Below are 21661 nucleotides of genomic sequence, written 5' to 3'. Positions count from 1 at the left end.
TTTTTCATCATCCCATGATTCAAGTACAGCTTCCCTCCGCAGCTAACATTACCATATGAAATTGGGCACGGAGTTATATTTATGACGGCAATAGAAACACAGGCCCTCAATTATTTTAAATTAAAATGCAGAGAACATAAATAGAAGAGAAGGAAACATAAGGAAATTAGAAGAGATGCAAGGAATAAAGGCCTCGTTCAAGCTAGGAAGCTAGCGAGTATTTCTGTTCTTCATTCACCATTGATGCAATGCTTCATCAAGATCACTGTGAGCAAGGACACTCCGAACAAGCAAAAGCATTCAGAGAGTCTCTGCCTGTAACATCCAAAAGGGTACTCTACATCACACCTCAAGCATGTGCAATTGTGCATTGCCTAATAATCAAAACAAAACCTCAGCCTATGATATTCAACACAGTCGCATAACCATCCTACTGATGATGAAAAGTTCAGGAGGATCATACATCTGGAGCGCGCACTCACCGACGCAATCATTTTGTAAGTGTTGAAGCAGCAGTATGATGAGAAAATCTATATTTTTATTCACTTTCTCCATGAAATCATTATGTGAATTGCTAAATAGATTCAGAATGAAGAAATCCGTGCAAATGGCAGCAACGCATGCCCTCCAGCATTTGTATATCTGAGAAATCATAAAGCACCTCAAAAGAATCGAGATGGTACCCAATTGCAGTTCCAAACACAGAGGTTTTATACACATTCTTCTTTTAATATAGAGCTTGAGTTGTAAAATTTGTGGAATATTGAGGTTTGAATCACAGGTTTTAAGTTAATTAGAAACTAATTCAAAAGCTCATGCCATGAGGTTCTATGAACAATTTATGCACACACATACAACTTGGCAAAACGCTAAATGACTACAAGATTCAACATAAGAAAATGAACCAGATTTCTATTACAATAACCAAAGAACATCATTGGGCAAACATCAAAATGAAAATTTGCAGATGAAGATACTAATAGCTATGAAATAACACCAGCAAAAGCTCTTGCTACCCTTGCGAAAAGAGTAGGTAAAGACATTACTAATAGAATGGGGGGAAAAAACTTGCTTTATTTATTAACCTTCTTTTGGCCTAATCTCAATCCCCTCGACAGTCAGCCCACCTTTCCAATCACCACTCTTCACCTCTTGAACTCTCATTTCCAGTTCTCCATCTTCCCCTTCCTTGCAAAAGAACTCACCCAACTCAATCTCCAGCCACCCATCTCCCCTTTCCTTTGGATGCTGTCCATTGTTTTCACTAGCAGGCACAGGTTCTTGCATCCCCACAATTCGGCTGCGGTTGTGCAACCCAATGCGCCTTCTTACAAGATGATATCGATGTGCTCGACCTCTCTGTGAGTCCAAATACACATTTCGCTTACCATTTTCACTACCAACAAGCCCCACCCCAACCTCCACTGGCTGGTAATCCAGCCCATAAGCTCCTTCTTTTGGCTTGAACACAAGATATGCTGCGTACAATGTTGCTGGAGATAGCATAGTTGCATTAATTTTGCCACAGATTTCAAGCCAACATACACCAATCAGCTCTGCCACTTCCCCAAACCTGTCAGAATCCAACAAAAAAGTCATAAAAATTTTCCAATCACAAAATAAATGAGAAGAACTACACCATTAGACAAAGAAAAAGAAACCAACCTGGAAGAAGAATCAGAATTCCATCTCCAATAAGTAGGAGTGTCACCCCATACAATCATCAGGTCTCTTGCAGACAGCATGTAGCATTTCTTCCCGCTCTTTTTTACCAATGAAAAGCTCTGTTCCAAGCCATAAAAATAAAAGGTTAAACACAACTAGATATTCACCCTAATAAAATAATAATAATAATAAAACATGCACCGCTTGAGGATGCCACTTGTCACACCTACAAGATCCTCGAAGAACACTTGTTCTTGCCTTGTCTAGTTCTACGTACTCGATTTAATTTTATAAGGAAAAAAAAAGGAAGAGATTGACATGAGAGTCACCTTTTTGCCATCGTCGATAATTATGGGCTTCTCACAAAGCCTGAGATAGAGCTCTTTCTTGGAAGAAAGAGAAGACAACAGAACATAACTATCGGATGTAAATATGATAGATTGATAATCACGAGGAAGGAACCTTTCCCACACAGCATCAGATTCTCCCGCCGACTTAAACAAGGAAGAAACAATGGACAGCCTACAAGCATCCCTCGGGCCGGTGAACGCCAAAACGTTTGCTATGCATCCTTCAGGCAGCACGTTCAACGACATACCTTCTTCTCCAAGGTTCTTTCTTGCCGTTTGAGTTGCATGTTTTTGAGGTGGCATACTGTGCAATTTATAGAGAATGCAGTATGGGTCGTGGGGAAGCTTAGCAGTTAAGTATATGTGATTTTTATTGGTGGCCATTCAATAAATGGGATAAAGTAGAAGCTTCTTTTTTTTTTTTTCTTTTTTATCTGGTTGAACTCTTTATTATTGCTTTAGAAAAGACTGAATCTGTTTTTCAAAATTTTCACATGGGATGAGTATATTTTTTATATTTGTTGATTAATTGGATTAAGCTAATAATTATATAGGATAATTAATATTTTGGTTTTATTAGGTGGGGTATTTTTGGGTTTCTTGTCTTATTAATTTGAGGTAATCTCTTAATTTTTTTTAATTTTGGATATAGTTTAATTTAGAATTTTAATTGTTCTCAGTTTTTAAAATATATTTATTTTTATATTTTAAATCATCCTATAATTTATTTTTTTATGAGTTTTTTTTTTTACAAATTAATAAAAATATCTCGCATGATAAAGTCAAATTAAGCCAACCTAATTTATTTTAATTAAATTTGGCATGTAGTGTTGACAATTTTTTTCATATTTATTTTTTATATATAAATCAAATTGGATTTAAGTTTGTAACATGGCATTTTCGAACTAGAGAGTAGTTATCTTGTATTAGTTATTTTTTTATGGCACATCTTAAAGAAAGAAAGAAATACAAAGAGAAAAAATTAAATTAAATTAATAAACCAAATATTAGAATATCTTCATATAAGATTTCACCTTTCTTATTGTATCTACTTTTTTCTATTTCTTGAGCATTATAAAATTTCTCTATTTTTATTAATTTAATTAAAAATATATAATATTTTTATTAAACATAAATCGACATGAGAGGTTGATTCACGGTCTAAACTAGTTTGGGTTTAAAAAAATAAAAGAAAACGTTAGCCTAGTGTAACTCGGTCAAAAATTTAAGTTGATAAGCGATAATCCATTTAAACCTAATAAAAATCTATTAATTAAAAAAAGACATTGTTATTTTGCATTTATTAAAAGAAATCTATTAACTTATAGTTTGGTTTTACTATGAGGTTTAATAACTATTATATATTATATATAATAAAAAGGATAAATCAAAAGGTGAACGAAAATATAAGAATAAATTATACTTATTCTCATAAAATTTGAATATAAAATGATAAGAAAAAAAAAAGCAAAAAGTGGTTTCCCATTCAAATAACGAATATTTAATACTTAAAAGCAACATTAATTTATTTAATTACTTGGGATTAGCAAATGATTAATGATAGAAAAATGAGATCCGAGTCAGAGGCGGTAACTTTGTAACTTTTAGCTGTGGAGTATCTAAAATGTACGACGCGGCAGAGCCGCCGTGGCCACCCATTACACGGTTCACTTCTTGGATTGTAGCTGTGTGCCATGTGGTCTTCGTAATCGCCATGTGCTAGCTAGTGTCCAAGGTGGAGGATCTCTGTAACCACTCAGAGAATGGGCAGTGCACTGACAAATATGTTGTCTGAACCCGTACTAATAGAAACAAAAGTCATCACACTAAACTATTTAGGTGATGGTCCAGTGATAAGAGTTTGGGGCTAAGAGATTTGTTTTCTCTGTGGTCTCAGGTTCGAACCCTGTAGTTGCTCATATGATGGCCACTAGAGGCTTACATGGTCGTTAACTTCAGGGCCCGTGGGATTAGTCGAGGTACGCGCAAGCTGGCCCGGACACCCATGTTAAACTAAAAAAAAAAAAAGTCAGAACACTCTTAAAAGTAGATATGTAATAACTCACTCACCATTGCTTGACAAAATGCAAAGCTTGTTCCTGAGAAGTGAAAAACGAGCACTGGCAAGAGCTTTGAAAAATATATCAGCAATTTGATATTTGCTAGAGATGTACTGTACTCTAATGCTTCCATTTGCTACCTCTTCTCTAACAAAATGAAAATTAATTTCTATATGTTTAGTCCCGGCTTTAAGAACTGGATTCCAAGATAAGTGAGTTCCACCAACATTATCATAGCAAGGAATATTAGGGTTGTATCAAGTTCTCGCAGTAATTAAGAGGGTGTTTGAAAGAATAAATAACGGTAATTTTTTAAAATATTTTTTACTTGAAAATACATTAAAATAATATTTTTTTATTTTAAAAAAAATTATTTTTGATATCAGTATATCAAAATTATCTAAAAATACTAAAAAAATATTAATTTAAAATAACAAAAAAAATAAAAAAATAATAATTTTTTTAAAAAATATTTTTAAAATGTAAAAATAAACTAGCATTTGAGACAATTTTATTTGAAAGCACTAAATTGCCATCTATGAAACCCTAGCTTGATACAAACGAATCCTGCAAACAAGCGGGAGTCGGGATTAAATTTTAGGGTGCAAGACTAGCATGGTTTTTCTAGGAGGGTCAAAATCTATGCTCTTTTTCTAGGGATATAATATTAATAATTTTTTCTTTCAGGCTCGGCCCCTACCAGCCTCCCTGTCTGAAAATCAATGGCCGACACAGCAAAACAAACTTCTCTACAAGCCCTACAAAATTATCTCCTCGTCTACGCATCGAAAAGCATCGAAAGACACTAATTTGCTCGTGTAGTTACCCTCTTTCGGTCTAATCTCAATGCCTTCAACAACCAACCCTTGTTTCCAAATACCAATATTGTCTAGAACTCCAATAAGATTGATCAAATCTTGATTAGGTGGAGGATCTCTGCTATTACCTTGGAAGTTAAGGTTGTACATGTGCCGACCCTGATTAGGGAATCTTATTAGCTGTACCAAGATTGATCAAATCCAGTCAATGCTTGAAAAATAGAAATAAAAATCAATTATATAATAATTAGACTTTGAAATGATAAAATATGGGAAACGCCGTATGAATGCTTTCATGCATATTGAAGCATAGTTTGATCAAATTGAGTCTAACTAAACTCTCAAAGCTTCATAGATTTCTTGGATGGTTCATGAGTTGAGACCATGTTAAGCAAATCAGGCAGCAAAAGTTCAAAAGCATTCAAAAATGATACAGGTACAAATCCTATGAAGCTCTTTCTAGTTTCCGAGCATCTTTCTTTCCCTAGAAGTGATCCAATAAACCTGTCATGTCAAGTTATTCAGGTTTGATCTCATTAAGCAGTTACCGGTTAAGGTTATACAGCACTTGAGCAAGTACAATTCCAATATGAGTTGCGACCATTTTGATCAACAAAATCAGGCATCGGAGCATTTGAAAATGTGGCAGGTACAGATGCTACAAAATTCTTCAGGGCCAGAAATATTACCAGGCTATGAAGAGTCAACAGGCAAAATAGATAGCATAAGTATATAGTAACTTCTTTTTATTTGAATTCACTAGATTGCGTTCTGTGAAAAAAAGATTGTGTTTGAAACCTCAGCTAGACTACAAAGATCCCAGCAAAGCAATGCCCCATTCGATTTAATACCTTTTGGATTTAAACTACATACACACTGGATAGTTTTGAATACAGACAACAGATAACATTGTTTCAACAATACAATTTTGCTCCCTTTGTGTTCTAGTTTCAGCATCAACAGTATGGTTGGAAACTTTGTCGGCTTCTGGTATTAAACATGCCACTTCAGATGAAGAAGTCCATTTCCTGTGCATCTTTAACTGCTTGGACTAGCTCCTCTTGCACCTGAGACAGAAACAAATGACATCAAGCAATTTGTTGAAAGATGATAATTTAAAGTGAAGTGAACATCATAAACATGAGATCCAACTTCTATGATCACTAAAAATTTACATATTAAGTAGATAAAAGATAAAAGTTACTGAAACGCTATCTGCATCCTCATACATAGCTGTGTGCGCACTAGACCAGCTGCAAAGGCTCTTGATAGTGATGCAATCAAGATACCAACCTTAATCTACGCACTACAGATGTGAAAAAAGTAGACATGATTACTAGAATATGAAAACAGTTGCTCATCTAGTTACCCTGTTTTGGTCTAATCTCGATCCCTTCAACAATCAGCCCACGTTTCCAATGAGTAGTGCCATCAAAAACTCTAATTCCCAGCTCTCCATCTTTCCCTTCCTTGGTAAAGAACTCACCTAATTCAATCTCCAACCACCCATCTCCTCTTTCCTGTGGATAATGTCCATCACTTTCTCCAGTGGATACAGATCTACTGCGGCTAAAGCTAAATAAAGAAAACGACCGTCTTACATTACGGGGTACCTGCCCCCGCCTTCTTTCTGCACTCCAGCTAACAGTCCGTGTATAACTTTCTTCTCCATCCAGTTTCATTGCAACCGCAACTGGCTGGTCATCCAATCCATAATTGTGAATGTCTATGGAAAGCTTTAACACAAGGTATGCTGTGTACAACGTTGCGGGTGATAGCATGCTAGTATTGATTTTGCCACTGATTTCAAGCCAGCACACCGAAATAAGCTCAGCTACTTCTGGAAATCTGTGGGTGAACCATCAACATTTACATATCCCAATCACAAAAACAGAAAACTAAGAAGAAAAAACTTTAAAAAAAAAGAAAAGAAAAACCTAGATGTGGGGTCAGAATTCCATGTCCAATACTCAGGAGAATCACCCCATGTAATCAAGAGGTCCCTTGCAGAAAGCCTGTAACATTTCTTCCCACTCTTTTTTTCCAATGAAAAGCTCTATTCAATACAAAAGGCAGGATACTTTAGACAAATTATTATTCCTAATAAAACCATAAAGATCCACTGCTTAAGAAAATCAAATCAGTCACATAGGTTTTGGGACATGGGACTGGACAAGAGGCAAAACTACTTTTTCTCCAATGTAACAGCCTTTTTCCCATCATCTCTAACCAGGATAAGAGATTATATTTACAGAAAATCCAATTCCCTTTCCATTACTATCAAACAAAATACTCTTGATGGGTCCAACAAAGACTTCAGCAAACTTTATCAATGAAAATCAACAAGTCAACTGGTCATTTGATAAAAAGAATAAGACATTTTGATCAAATAAAAAGCAATCCAGTCAATCCAATGATATTTAAAACAAGAAAACACAAAAGGGTCAATAAAAAAATTCAAAGGAAAGGAAGTTAATTAGAAAAGAAGAAAAATTTACCTTTCTCCCATTACCAACAAGCACTGGATTCTCACAGAGGCTAAAATACAGTTCCTTTTTGGAAGCCGCAGATGCCATCAGGCGAGAACCATCAGGGGAGGTGGATAGAATAGATTCAAGATCTCTAGGAAGGAACCTCTCCCAAACAACATCGGATACGGCGGCCAACATGAACATGGGAGAGACAACCGAGAGCCGGCCAACGTCCTGAGGAGTTGTAAACGACAGTGCAGTAGCTATGCACCCTTCTGGTAGCTCATTCAAAGACATTTCTTCTGATATTTCCATTTTTTTTGGTGCGAGAATCAAATCCTTTCTGCCGACGGAGTCTATATTAAAGGAGAGAGAGGAGAATGGACGAGGGAGGGGGAAATCACAGCAGCTGAGCCCGTTTGTTGGCGATGATTATTTTTTAATTTTTTTTTTTATTTAAAAAAATATTAAAAATATATTTTTAAGTGCCAATAACAAGTGTCAAGTGGAAAGAATCTCATTCCGCTTGAATATCCAACCTGGCTTAAACCCTATTCATTTTTATATTTTAAAAGTTTTAAAAAAAAAAATTTAATTTTTATTTTGCTTTCAATTAATTTTTTTAATATTTTTAGATCATTTTGATGCGTGCTGATATCAAAAGTAATTTTTTTAAAAAAAAAAACATCATTTTGATCCATTTTCAAATGAAAAACACTTTAAAAAACAACCGTAACCACACTCCCAAACTAGGCATGGTTTTATTTTTTTTATTTTTAAATTTTTTTTAATTAATATCTTTTTATATGTTTTTTAAAATAATTTAAAATTTTTTTTTTTAATTAATACCCTTCTATGTGATTATTTTGATTTATTTAGCCTTTTTTAATAGTGTTTAACTTTTTTTATTATATTAGATGTGTTTAATTTTTTAAAAGGTTAGTATGATTTATATGTAATGTTTTTATATTTTTTATAGATTAAATATTTTTTTATAATACTTTTTATATATACAGTCTTACGTAGTATTTATTATTTTTATTTTTTTTAATAAATTTTATGTGCATTGATTTCTATTACAAGTTGATTTTAATAAAAAAAAATTATATTAAACACAATCACGTAAATGACTCATGTTGTGATATTAAATATCTTGATCTATATTTATTTTTTAATTTTTTTAATTATATTTTTATTTATCATTAATGATTTTATTTATTTATTTACACAATGGTTCATGATTTATTTAATTCAATGTATGCATAAGTTTTTCAACTTACATTTAAAATTTTTTTATATAAAAAAACATGTTGAGAAATTCTACATGTTTAATTTCTTTATCATGAATTGGTGTTTTCAATTTTATCCTTATTTTTATGATTTGTTTTTGTTTTTCTTAACCCTTTTTGTAAAAGTTTTATTGTTTTAATTTCACCCTTCAATCCAAGTTGACAGTGTATTATTTTTTTTATTTTGATTTTTATTCTTTTGATTTTTTTTATTAATTTTTTTCTTCTTTTCAATTTATCTCTCAAAGTGAAAATTTATTTTTTTTCCTTTAATTTATTTTTTATTTTGATTTTAACCCTTATTCTTTTAATCATTATTTTTTTATTTTTGTGATTTATTTTGTAATTTTTTTTTCAATTTCAACCTTAAACGTTTCATTTTCTAGAGATTGGGCTTCATGATTTTTTCATGTATAGTATTTCCGATCTAATGACCTGAGTCACAGGGTTGAGAAGTTAATAAGGGTTGACATCTTTTTTTGTCTTATTTTCTTTTTTGATATCATCATTCGACATTGTTTTTTTTTTTTAAATTAGCTTTGTATTTTTCTTTAATTTTTTTCTATCGAAATATCCCTATTTTATGACCCAGAACATTAGTTTATCAAGTTAATTCAAACTAGCCCATCCTTTAATGTTTAAATTACATGTCTACTATGCTGACTTGAGTTGGCTCACACTAGTTTTTTATCTTTTTTTACTATATTTTATTTTCAATGTTTAATTGATTAAAAAATAAACAACATTGTCTTTTTGATCTTGAATAAATGTTTTTTTCTCGTGTTATCGTATATATATGTATTTTTGTTTATTATAGTTGCTTTTTTTTATATTATTTATATAAAATTATTTTATTTAATTGGTCAAGAGCATAATTTTTACATTTTAAAAAAAAAATTATGCTTCCAATACCTAAATATTTTTGGAAAAAGTTAATATAATATCACGGCATAGCAGGATAACAATCTATTGTACCCTGAAACCCAACTAGTTAAACTCGACAAGATCCAAACTTTTCAAAAGGGTACACATCAACAATGAAACAAAAGCTTTTACGCAAAAAACAAGCATAACATAAACGAATCCAGCTTGAAAAACGCGAAGAATCCCGCTCAAGCTAAGAATTTGTGATCCCAAGAAAGATCGATTTGGGATCACTATTGGACAGAAAAAGATTACTTGACTCGTTCAAATTTTCCTGTTATTGCTAAAAACAAGTTTAATTTTGAATTAGCACCGGGTATCTGGCCGAGACCCGACTAATGCCGTGGGTATACCGACCCTCGGCAAGGCAATCTTATTATGTCTTTGATCTCTACCTTCTTTCAGATTATCGATGAGTGGACGACTCGGGTCAGAACAAGAACAGGTAAGAATCTGCAGAAGAACTGGATTTTGCTGAAATATTTACTGGAGAAGGCATAATGCTTGCTTACATAAAATGCTTGTTTCGTCAATGGTGATGGAGAAAGTTAAATTTCAAAGAGTAAGGAAAATTGGTGTTCATGACATGCATATCAACCTGGAACCATTTCCATTTGCAAATTGTTATCTCCGTAGTAACATTTAGTGGACCATTCTGCCTCCAAAACATGGTTGTGTTGGGCTGTGATGAGTACAGTTTCTTTAGCTTAGTACTGTCAGTTTAGGAATCTAGGGGCAGATTTCTGTCTGCTGCCATATGTAATACAGTTGAAATTTTGCATGGAATGCCTTCAGGTTTCTGTTTGCTGATAATGTGGCATTGAAGGTTTCTCAACTCGAGCCACTACCAAAGATGACAATATGTTCTTCACTTTGTGTTTGTAAAAACAGCTTGTTTGTATCAAAACGCTCCTCTGTAAAAACTGCATGGCTGTATCAACATATTGCAGCTCAAATCTCAAGTTTATTCTCCTTCACACTTGATTTATGCATAAGTTTTCGATGTTAGATAACCTAGCAGGCATTTACATGATCACTGAACTGATATTTTCTTCATAAACCCTAGATGGATAAGTTGGTCCGAATGAGCTTGGGATTATAAACCTAACCTTCAACATCATTTCCACGTTTCTTTCTAGGCTTGGATGCATGTTTAAACAAAGAAGCAGGATCTTGGGTTGAAAAGAGAGTGCCTTAACTCCTACTGTGGACGTTATGCTTCTTAGAACTTCAGTGGACTTGATTTTTATTTGCTCAAGCTCCATTGGACTTCAGCATCAGGCACTGCCTAGACAATGATTGTCAGGTTCGTTATGGGGGTGCATAATTCAACACGTCGACAGCATAGTGTTGGAATGGACATCAGGTTTAATGCTTTCCATTTCCCTCGAAGAAATGACAAAGACAAGGCTTACCAAGCAACAGCAATATAGAAGAGAACAGCTACAATGCCTAATAGTGCATACTGTCCCTAACGTAGACACAAATTCAAAGCGTTTTCAGGGAATCAGACATGTTTAAACTAAGATAGTATAACATTTTTGGCACCACCTGATGCAACCTGCATAACATCTTGTGAATCAATGATGATATCTCAAATCGAAAAAAGTTAGATATTTACTTCCTTAGAATTTAATCCAATACATGGACTGATTTGTTGAATAATCATGACAAATACAGGTATGAGTTGTACTATGAAGTTAATGTAATCACTTGTATAAATTCCAAAACAGAAAAGGAGAATAAATCAGAACATGAATAAGAAGAAGCCTTGCAATATTTCCTGCACCTGTTCGGTAGCTTTAACTTCCTGACAACTGCATTACAATGCTGTTACTTGGAGATCAGAGGCTCCCCCAACCACTTGGCACGAAAGCCAGTTCCTTTACAATCAGAGCAGCGCATTGACCCCTGAAAAAGAATCAAAGTTACAAAATTTACAAAATGCATATAATGTTAACTTGTAGTTCTACTTTATCATTAAGAATTAAGTCCTCATGATACTTGAACATCCATAAATTTGCCAACATTTTAACATACCTTTCCAGCACAAATAACACAAGTGGTATTTCTGGAAGGAACTTGGCAGAGCATGTTATCGCCAAGAATGAAGAACCCTGTACCCCTACACCACTGGCATTCAACATGCCCATTTGAATCGCAGGAAGTACACGAAACTGGCCTTGGTTGCTGTAACCATCACGAACATTTGATATGTAAAACTTGTCAGAAACAGAAATGATCGCATCAAACATTCTGTTGGTCTTTAATCTATATCCCAGTAAACAATCCTTGCCCTTTTCTAAAACAGTTAAACATCATTAAATTCTACTCTTCTGGTTAGTAGCATAGAACCATATGGTACTATTCCAGATCATAAAACCCTAAAAATACCTCAATTTTTTAAGCCCTAAATCCAATCATAACATCCCATTGAAGATATTCCATTTTCAAAGACACAAAGTTGTCAATTGTTTTTCATTTCTCACTCAATTTTCACCGACCCAAAACAATTAAATAAAACTTAATCTCTATCACCATATTTCATGCAAAGCAAGTAAGATTAAATTTCCAAAATTGAGAAATCCCAATCTATAATTCATAAAAAGAAAGAAAGAAAACCCAATTAAAAAAAATGAGAACGATTTAAACTTTACCTGAGAGATTAACCAAGCTTGTTCCATTCTCTTAGCAATATCAGAAGAACTCTCATAAGAATCCAACATTGAAGCTCTAACAACTCCACAGACCCTCCTTGAGCTACTGTTGCTTGTACCATGAGGTACTATTACAACTCCTCTTCTTAAGCAGCTCATGTTAATATCCATGGATTTAGCTGCTGCAATCATGGGCCTGCTACAAGAACACACAGAATTCATCGTTTAATTCTACAGGGAGAGAGAGAGAGGGAGAGAGAGGGAGAGACGTATGTAATATTTTGGGATTTTTTTTTCTTTATCAGGTGGCGGAAACCAAACGGAATTCCTTTCTCTTCCTTTTTCCGTGCGTGTTAAAACAACGATCACTGGGGGAGATTTTGGGCCCGCTCCTTGTTTGGACCGCGAGAAAAATCGGATATCTCCAGGAATTTGGATTAGGTGATGGCGGCTACTGTTTTTTCCAGTTGGGTTAGAACTTGGGCTTTAAAATTGTATACAGAATTTCTATTTTGTTTCGACTAAAAAGCCCAATTTCTTAAATGGAAACCAAAAGTGGGTTTTGACATTTTAAATTCTAAAATTTTTGAATTCTAGTAATAGGGTATTTTTGGTTGGCATCACCTATAATAACAACAACAAAAAAATATTAATTTTGATATCAAAAATTTTTATTTAATTAGACAAGTTTCACCTAAATGTTTTTTTATCTTTCTCCTTGTCTAAAATAATAGATTTGACCTTGATTTTATTTTGAGTTGATTTTGAATTTTTTGACGGAATTCTTTTTTATTTTAGGTTGTATATGAATTTATCAAGATATCTTAAGTGTTTTTAGATGTTTTTAATTAAAATAGATTGAAAATAAATTACTTAAATATAAACCTCAAGATTTGATTTTTTAGTCACCTTTTAATCATCAAAAACTAGGTTAATGGATGACATGCTATCCATGTCTTTTTTTAAGAAAAAACAACTATAGTTCGGATGACGAGTAATGTAATAAAAAAAATGTTTATATTGAGTTTTTTTAATTTAATAGGATTATTTTGTTCGTGATATCCTATTATATTAGAGCTAATAGAGCCACTAATTGTCACCGGATATGATATTAAAATATAAATATTAAAATTATTATTCACTGCTAGTCTCAACGATTATTTTTCCAAACAATAAGTTTATAATTTCTCTTGGTGTCTATGCTACCAAACTAGTATTGTGTCCATGTTTTGTTAGCTAAATTAGTTGCCTATGGTGAAAAAAAAACGAAATGTTTCCCTCCAAGCAAGCAAGAAAAGATTGGGGACTAAAATGTATTATTTTAGTTTTATATTAATTTTTTTATTTAATTACTATAAATTTTATTTTTAAAGTAGCGAGTTGAAACTAGATTTTGTTTCTAAATGATCAAAGAAAAAAAAATTATCATGTTAGTAAGTTTCCTAAGCTATTGTACATACCGAACCAGCCATGATTGTATTTTTTGCTCATACCATACTATAAAAGGAAAATATTTAAAAAGAGAATCAACTATGATCCTTAAAAAGGAAAAATCAGTCCATACAAATGTACAAAATTAATAAATAAGATAGCCACCTCCACACTTCTCCCCTAAGAAACTCTCTAAATATATTCATTGACTCCTTAATCAACAGCTCACGTAACCCATTAACCTCCCTCTCTCTCCCTCTCCCTCCCTCCCTCTCTCTCTCTCTCTCTCTCTCTCTCTCTCTCAAGAATTCACCTAATATTTATAGCAATCCAATTAGTCCCTCTGCTCCTTTGCCAACGAAAATTGAAAGGCATAATCACATCATGAACACTAATACTTCCTCTTCTTCTTCTTCTTCACCTCTAACATCACCCACGACCTTTGTTCAGGCGGACATAAACACCTTCAGGGACCTTGTCCAAAAACTAACCGGTTTAGCCAGTGACACGCAAAGACTCCCGGTGACAAGAGCACTCTCCTCCGCGAAACCATCACGTAATCCCGTTGACTTAACTGGTCCTCGCCGGTCACCTTTCAAGCTCCAAGAGCGAAGACATACCTTAAGAAAGCTTGAGATCAAACTTGGCTTGACCTCTCTTAGTAACTCATCATCATCACCAACCCGCCAAACACACCGACTGGACTCACCAGTGACTCCACTTTGTTCAGGATTTTTGTTCTTCCCGAGCCCAGGAACCGAGTCACCATCGTCGCCAGCAGTTTTAGAGGAGGAGAAGGCTATAGCTGAAAAGGGTTTTTACTTTCATCCTTCACCTTTGAACACACCAAGAGGGAGCGAGCCACCGGAGCTACTGACTCTGTTTCCATTGAGTTCACCGAGCCAAAGTAATCAAGATTAGGTGTTGAAAGAATGTTTAAGGAAGCACTGAACGTATCTGCTGTATCTTGCAGTTCTTGTTCTGGGTTTTAAAGAATGTCTAAAGCTTGGAATTTCAGGTTAAATATTATCAAGCATAGAGAAAAATTTGCCATGTTTTAGGTTTCTTTTTCCAATCTTCTTCCCTATCTTGCAAATGTTCAGAGATGATGATGATGCCTGTGGAATTTCAATGGGACGAATCTGTTAATTAATCAAAACCCCATTGAAGATATTATAATCTCAAAGACACAAAGTTCTCAACCTTCTCCCTTTCTCACTCAATTTTCACCAACCCAAATCCCAATCTATAATTATAAAGGAAAACCCAATTCAAAAAAATGAGACCCAGTTCAGAAAAATGAGAAAGACTTGAACTTTATCTGAGAGATTAACCACGCTCGTTCCATTCTCTTAACAAGATCAGAAGAACTCTCATAAGAATCCACCATTGAAGCTCTAGCAACTCCACAAACGTTCCTTGAACTACTGCTGCTTTCCCCACGAGGTACAACTACAACTCCTCTTCTTGAGCAGCACATGTTATTATCCATGGATTTACTTGCTGCAATAACGGGCCCATCACAAGAACACACAGAATTCATCATTTAATTCTCCAGAGAGAAACGAATATGATTTTTTGGGTTTTTCTTTCTTTATCAGGTGGCGGAAACCAAACGGATTCCTTTTATCTTCCTTTTTTCTCTCAAGCTTATGATTCATAGCTTTTAAACTCGGTCGGAAGATGATCCGATACAAATCTTGGATTAGAAATTATGTGGATTAATCGGGTAAATTCAAATCAGCACAATTTTATTTTTATTTTACTGTTTAACCCGTAAAATCTGGTCAGATTTTAAAAAAATAATTATAATAATAATTAACTAGGGATAATTTTAAAAATTATTTATAGTATTCTTTATGTAACTAGCACTTTTCTATAAGTTATGCTTGAGTTATTTTAACTAATAAACTATGCCATCAATCCATGGTAACAAATTCAAGAAATCATCAATTATGTCTACAAATCCAAAAAATCATAAACTATGTCCAAATTTTTATTTAAAACAATTATAATGCAAAAAATTAAATGGAAACAATCACCTTTTTGGAAAGCCGAATTATTTTTTTTATTTTTTTTGTAAGGATTAACATTGATACTTGTAGCAAATGATATTTGTTTTAATTTTTTTTATGCAAGTTTCAAAACCTAAAATATAATTATTCTAACATGTTGCATAGAGATATAGTCTCCTTATAAAGAAGGTATATCAAAATAGTTTCATTTAGAAAAGTAAAAGGCTAGCAATATAAGTAGAGATGATACCTTTTACCTTTTATTTCTCTTTCTATAGTGATAATCAAGTTATCATGATGATTAATTTTATTTTAGAAAATAATATTTATGCTTACATAATTCAGTTACATAAACTAAAATAAAATTAATATGAAAAAATTAATCACTTTAAAGTCATTGAAAAAAAAAACCTTATAATCAAACTCAAAGTCTTTTTTAGTACTCTATTATTTCCACAACTCAAAAAGTTTCTTCAAATCTTTTTCATGTTGTTAATGCATTAACTATTAAATAAACAAAGTAACGTGCCCCAGTGAAGTTATAAATGACTTCAAAATACAACTCATAATAATTATATTAATATATTTGGCTATTTAGAAAAGAAAAGCGATTGCTTCCATTTAATTTTTCAATATACTTAATAATTTTTTAAATTTGCTGATATGGGATGATGGCATGACATATTAATTAATTAATGACTTAAGTAATAACTAGAATTTATAAGAAATTACTGGTTACAGTTTGAGCATTATAAATTTTCTTATAATTCTAGCTAGGTCACTTCTTGTTTGGACCCCGAGAAAAATCAGATTTTTACAGGAATCTGGACATGGGTTATCTGATGGCGGATACTGAAATTTTCAATTGAATTGGAGCTTGGGTTTTAGAATTGAGTAAGATGTGTGCAAATTTTCATTTTGTTTTGAGTAAAAAGCTCAATTTTTCAAATGAAAACTAAAGGTTTACGTGGACATTTTAAATTCTAAAATATTTGATTTGATATAAATTGTGGATTTGAACATAAAAAATATCTTTTTATATTTTTGGTTATCTTTGTTAAATATAATATATCCAAAATTCAAAATTAATAAGTAAAATTAATATCAAATCACGTAAAAAATTGATAAAGTTTAGCTATTTTTTTCATATATTTTTTTCTAATCCACCCCCGTATCATTCCCTAGAAAATATATTTAATTTAAATGACAAGTAAATTTTCCGAATATGGATAGTTTGTTTATGACATGATTTAGAAGAAAATTAGTTTCATCGTGAAAAACTGACCATAAATACATGTTTTTACCATTAAAATATAAAACAATTAAACTTAAAATAAATAATAAAATTCTTAAAAATAACTTGTTATATTTCTTATTTAATGTAAAAAGGTTTGAGCGATCTACTCTTGTATCATCTAGTTTACCAATTAATCTAATGATAGATTAGGTTAATAGTTAAGACATTCTTTCCTTCTTAGCTACTACGAATAGGAAGTGAGATTATTACAAATCCACTAGTCCTAACATGTCTATAACTACTCAACACAAGAGGTGAAATTAGTTTTGATTGGCTATGCAAATATCAAATTAAAGTTGATAAATTTTATGAGTGTTGTGTTTATGTAGTAAAAAATTACAAACCCTTTTTTTTAAAAAAAGAAAAACCCTTAAAACTTGACCTTTTTAATTAGTTGGTGGTGATTGTGCTCTAATCAGCGAATTTTTTTTTATTCATTATCTTATATATATTACCAAAATATCATATTAACAAGTTTTCTGATTTACAACAATACCAAACTAAATATGATTGCATTTTTTGCTCATATAATACCATAAAAGAAAAAATATATTTTTAAAAATCAAATATAATCCTCAAAATAGAAACATTAGATCCATATAAGTTTACAAAATCCATGCTCAAACTAGAACAAAATTAATAAATAAGATAACAACCTGTGCACCCCCAAAAGAATTCTCTAAATATAGTCATTGGCTCCTTAATCTACAATAATTCACACAACCCACTAACTTTTCCTTTCGATTCGATTGCATTTCTTGCTCATACCATAGCATAAAAAGAAAAATATTTCAAAAAAAATCAACTATATAATCCTTAAAATGGAAAAATCAGTCCATACAAATGTACAAAATCTATGCTCAAACTAGAACAAAATTAATAAATAAGATAACAACCTCTATAGTTCTATCCCCCGAAAAACTAACTCTCTAAATATAGTCATTGGTTCCTTAATCAACAATTCACACAACCCACTAACCTTTCCTTTACCTCTCAAAAACTTCTCTCTTCTCTCTCAAGCTTACCAAAACTTGTATTTGACTCCCCTAGTCAGACCTGATCTCCCCTTATAAACAAAGCAATTACCATGAAAATCACCTCATCCCATTTAGTATCCTCTAGGCCTCTCTCTCCCTCTATAATATTTCTAGCGATCCAATTAGCCCCTCTGCCCCTTTGCCAATGAAAATTGAAAGGCATAATCACATCATGAACACTCATACTTCCTCTTCTTCTTCTTCTTCACCTCTAACATCACCCACGACCTTTGTTCAGGCAGACATAAACACCTTCAGGGACCTTGTCCAAAAACTAACCGGTTTAGCCAGTGACACGCAAAGACTCCCGGTGACAAGAACGCTCTCCTCCCCGAAACCATCACGTAACCCCGTTGACTTTACTGCTCCTCGCCGGTCACCTTTCAAGCTCCAAGAGCGAAGACATACCTTAAGAAAGCTTGAGATCGAACTTGGCTTGATCTCTCTTAGTACCTCATCATCATCATCAACCCTCCAAACACACCGACTGGACTCACCAGTGACTCCACTATGTTCAGGATTTTTGTTCTTCCCGAGCCCAGGAACTGAGTCACCATCGTCGCCAGCAGTTTCAGAGGAGGAGAAGGCTATAGCTGAAAAGGGTTTTTACTTTCATCCTTCGCCTTTGAACACACCAAGAGGGAGCGAGCCACCTGAACTCCTAACTCTGTTTCCATTGATTTCATCGAGCCAAAGTAATCAAGACTAGGTGTTGAAAGAATGGTTACAGAAGTACTGAACGTACCTTCTGTATCTTGCATGAAGTTCTTGTTCTAGGTTTTAAAGAATGTTTAAAGCTTGGGATTTCAGGTTAAATATTATCAAGCATAGAGAAAAATTATCATGTTTTAGGTTTTCTGTTATTAAATTTTGTGTTTCATTCCCTGTCTTGCAAATGTTTTTGCATTAACACAGATGGTGGTGTTGGTGGTTGTCGAATTTCAATGGGATGAATATGTTAATTAATTAATGGACCTAATTAATTAGCAATTAATCTTTAATTAATTAAAGTGACTATGATTGATTATTTTTTCTTCTTCTTCGTTTTATATATTGTCTTGTGACATTAATTTTTATTTTGTTTTATTGGCTGGCATAGTTCATGTACAATAATTATTTTGATATACAAATACTTCCAAGTTTAAGTGATTATTAAATATTACGGGCCAAAAATATGTACAATATTACTATCTAATGTTGGTTGATTGGTTAATGCAATGTGACACATCCAACATAAGAATGATTATAAGAGAAAAATTCTATGTTTATATATATATATATATATATATATATATATATATATATATATATATATATATATTGAGAATTTAAATATTTTTAATATGTGCTAATTTGGTTAGAATAACCTATCACCGTAAATTAATGAAAGAATTAATTGGATTACCAATAATTTTTTAGATTCGAGCACCCATGAATCAGCCATAAATTCTCAAAGAAATTCTAAAATGAAAAAATAAATATTTTTAAATGGTTTTAATATAATGATATAAAAATATATAAAAATAAATATTATTTTAATATATTTTTAATTAAAAAATATCTCTCATCATAATATCAAATATATATCAATTTAAAAATCAAAACAGGGTTAATAAGAAAATAATTTTTAAATTTTGATAATATAATATGAAATGCCACATTTGAAATCTCCAAAACAAAACATTAGTTGCCCCATGAAGTGATACATTCATGCAAATCAGCAATATTTTCCAATAGACTAGGTTATTAATTGTAAAATATATATAAAAAACAAAGTTCAACAACTTCCTATTGGCAAAACCCTAATTAACATAAACAAAATATGTCTATACGTCACCGTCCTGCACAAAATTATACATATTATATAGTCTTCGCGAGACCCCATCAAAACCCATATTTTTCTATGGTAAAGAAATAGTCTTTGATGTGACATTGTGGTCATTTTCTAAAGACTATATCCTTGTTAATTATGGACCATTGGATTGAAAATACCAATGGCTGTGATTTATTGTTGAGATCGAAATGGGAGGTGGATAGGTACACGGCATAGACTGTCTTTCTTTTCTTCTTCTTATAGTTGAGTCATGAAGGAAGTTGTCTTCGGTGGCCCCAAGTCACAAATTATTTGCCATTGATGCTGATCGAGAGAAAGCATTTGGTGTTTTGGTCTAACAAGGTGATCTTGTGTTCTTCAGGAAACTCAAGGTTTTGACTTGTGGGTCTTGCCATGTAGCTAGGTTAATTGATGATCATATTGCTTATTTAATTAGTAAGGCGGTTCATCTTATTTTGTAAACTGTTTTTTTTTATTTTAAAAAATATTAAATTAATTATTTTCATGTTTCTAATATATAGTTTTAATATACTAATATTAAAAATAATTTTTTTAATAAAAAATATTTTTTTAATATGTTTTCAACTAAATTGAAAAACACAATATATTGTATTACTAAACACACACCAACCAATTGAGAAGATGAGAATTAGGGTTTTTTATTTTATTTTTGATAATAGATAATGCACCATTTAGTTTATTGACGTTATGATGATGAGAAGTTCCCAAAGTTTTGACATCAAATTATTTAATTCGTTGATCATAATCCGATTATAGATCAATATTATATACATGAATGCTCGGATAACCATGTTAATGTTCAAAGCACGATGACGCTACTTTTTCTTTGTCAACACGCACAATTTCTTCTTCTTCTTCCCCTTTCTTGAAACAAGATGGATCAGTGATCTCTCGTTTTCACGACCCTTGTAGTTTCTTGTCAACCACTACAACACCATGGCACCAAACTTGGTGAACAAAAATGGCTCCATCCATTACTTTCCAGCTCAAAAAGAGCATGAAACGAGTCTTCATGCCCTCGTGATCATCCAATATTGTCCCATGCATTTTTCAAAGACAACGCGGTTTGGAGATGTCCGAATGAATTTCACAAGACTACGTCGACGTCATGATCGTAGTACCCACGTTTTGGCCTTAGCCTAACACTACTGTTTATGGTTTACTTCTTGTAATGGAATTCTCTTTTGTTTTCTTCACTCTCACTCTTGTATGAATTAAGAATTAATTAATTAGGTATCAATGATATTGGCTTTCATATTTCCCGTTTTCCCTCTTTCAGTTTAGCTAGCTAGCTAGGTTGAGTCCTTCATTATGACTATTTTTCGCACACCCAACTTTTCTTTAGATTAGATCAAAAGCAAGCCAATATTTGTTGAAATTAATTCATTAAAATTTTGTTTATTTTTTTTGGGACGTCAAATATCTATTAATAAAACTAGTAAAAAGGAAAAAAAATAAACAGAACCCATGATATACATACGTACATATATATAATGCTAAACGTTAAAAAAAATTAAACAAAATGATATATACATTCATCTAATATCTAAATTGAATAATACTAAACATTAAACAAAAAACTTTGGAACTTCACATGAGCCATTGAATCATGATAATATAATTATAAGATCTAATGACTCGTGTATATTCTTGATGTTTTTTTTTTAGTATTATTCATCTGGGTAGGCATTGTTTGTTTTTTAATTCAAAATTGTGTTTGAGTATATTTTAAAATTGCATTTAGCTTGAAAAAAATATCAAATTGATTTTTTTTAGTATTTTTTGATAGTTT

At 32.4% G+C, this 21661-nt stretch overlaps 5 protein-coding genes across 7 annotated transcripts; 2 read left to right on the top strand and 3 right to left on the bottom strand.

Annotated features, from left to right (window-relative positions):
• Nucleotides 1-892: 892 nt before the first annotated feature.
• Nucleotides 893-2333, bottom strand: LOC7489164 (putative F-box protein PP2-B12). The gene is made up of 3 exons (XM_002308681.4): nt 1995-2333; nt 1666-1784; nt 893-1573 (listed from the first exon to the last, which is right to left on the bottom strand). Exons 1-3 carry the CDS (start codon nt 2316-2318, stop codon nt 1081-1083), a joined length of 936 nt encoding a protein of 311 aa, XP_002308717.2. The 5' UTR covers nt 2319-2333; the 3' UTR covers nt 893-1080.
• A 3280-nt stretch (nt 2334-5613) lies between these two features.
• LOC7489163 (putative F-box protein PP2-B12) lies at nt 5614-7797 on the bottom strand. 3 transcript variants are annotated; one of them, XM_024604711.2, is made up of 5 exons: nt 7392-7796; nt 6831-6949; nt 6495-6741; nt 6263-6413; nt 5614-5960 (listed from the first exon to the last, which is right to left on the bottom strand). In XM_024604711.2, exons 1-5 carry the CDS (start codon nt 7677-7679, stop codon nt 5932-5934), a joined length of 834 nt encoding a protein of 277 aa, XP_024460479.1. In that variant the 5' UTR covers nt 7680-7796; the 3' UTR covers nt 5614-5931. The 3 variants fall into 3 exon arrangements, 2 of the variants coding, with proteins under 2 accessions (XP_024460479.1, XP_024460478.1); XR_008059477.1 differs by having other exon boundaries at nt 6123-6741; nt 7392-7797; XM_024604710.2 differs by having other exon boundaries at nt 6263-6741; nt 7392-7793.
• A 3379-nt stretch (nt 7798-11176) lies between these two features.
• LOC7468705 (uncharacterized) lies at nt 11177-12616 on the bottom strand. The gene is made up of 3 exons (XM_002308679.4): nt 12235-12616; nt 11618-11767; nt 11177-11488 (listed from the first exon to the last, which is right to left on the bottom strand). The coding sequence occupies exons 1-3, from the start codon at nt 12454-12456 to the stop codon at nt 11411-11413; spliced, it is 450 nt and encodes a 149-aa protein (XP_002308715.2). The 5' UTR covers nt 12457-12616; the 3' UTR covers nt 11177-11410.
• Nucleotides 12617-13907: 1291 nt separating this feature from the next.
• LOC7468704 (VQ motif-containing protein 31) lies at nt 13908-14718 on the top strand. The gene has a single exon (XM_002309655.4). It carries the CDS (start codon nt 14050-14052, stop codon nt 14584-14586), a length of 537 nt encoding a protein of 178 aa, XP_002309691.4. The 5' UTR covers nt 13908-14049; the 3' UTR covers nt 14587-14718.
• Nucleotides 14719-17951: 3233 nt separating this feature from the next.
• On the top strand, nt 17952-19041 carry LOC7468703 (VQ motif-containing protein 31). Its single transcript, XM_002309654.4, has one exon. It carries the CDS (start codon nt 18160-18162, stop codon nt 18721-18723), a length of 564 nt encoding a protein of 187 aa, XP_002309690.3. The 5' UTR covers nt 17952-18159; the 3' UTR covers nt 18724-19041.
• The last annotated feature ends 2620 nt before the right edge of the window (nt 19042-21661 follow it).

This window comes from Populus trichocarpa, chromosome 6 (assembly GCF_000002775.5).
Source record: "Populus trichocarpa isolate Nisqually-1 chromosome 6, P.trichocarpa_v4.1, whole genome shotgun sequence".
NCBI classification, from domain to species: Eukaryota; Viridiplantae; Streptophyta; class Magnoliopsida; order Malpighiales; family Salicaceae; genus Populus; species Populus trichocarpa.
Note: the sequence above shows the minus strand (reverse complement) of the source record. Positions and strands in the feature narration are given on the sequence as shown.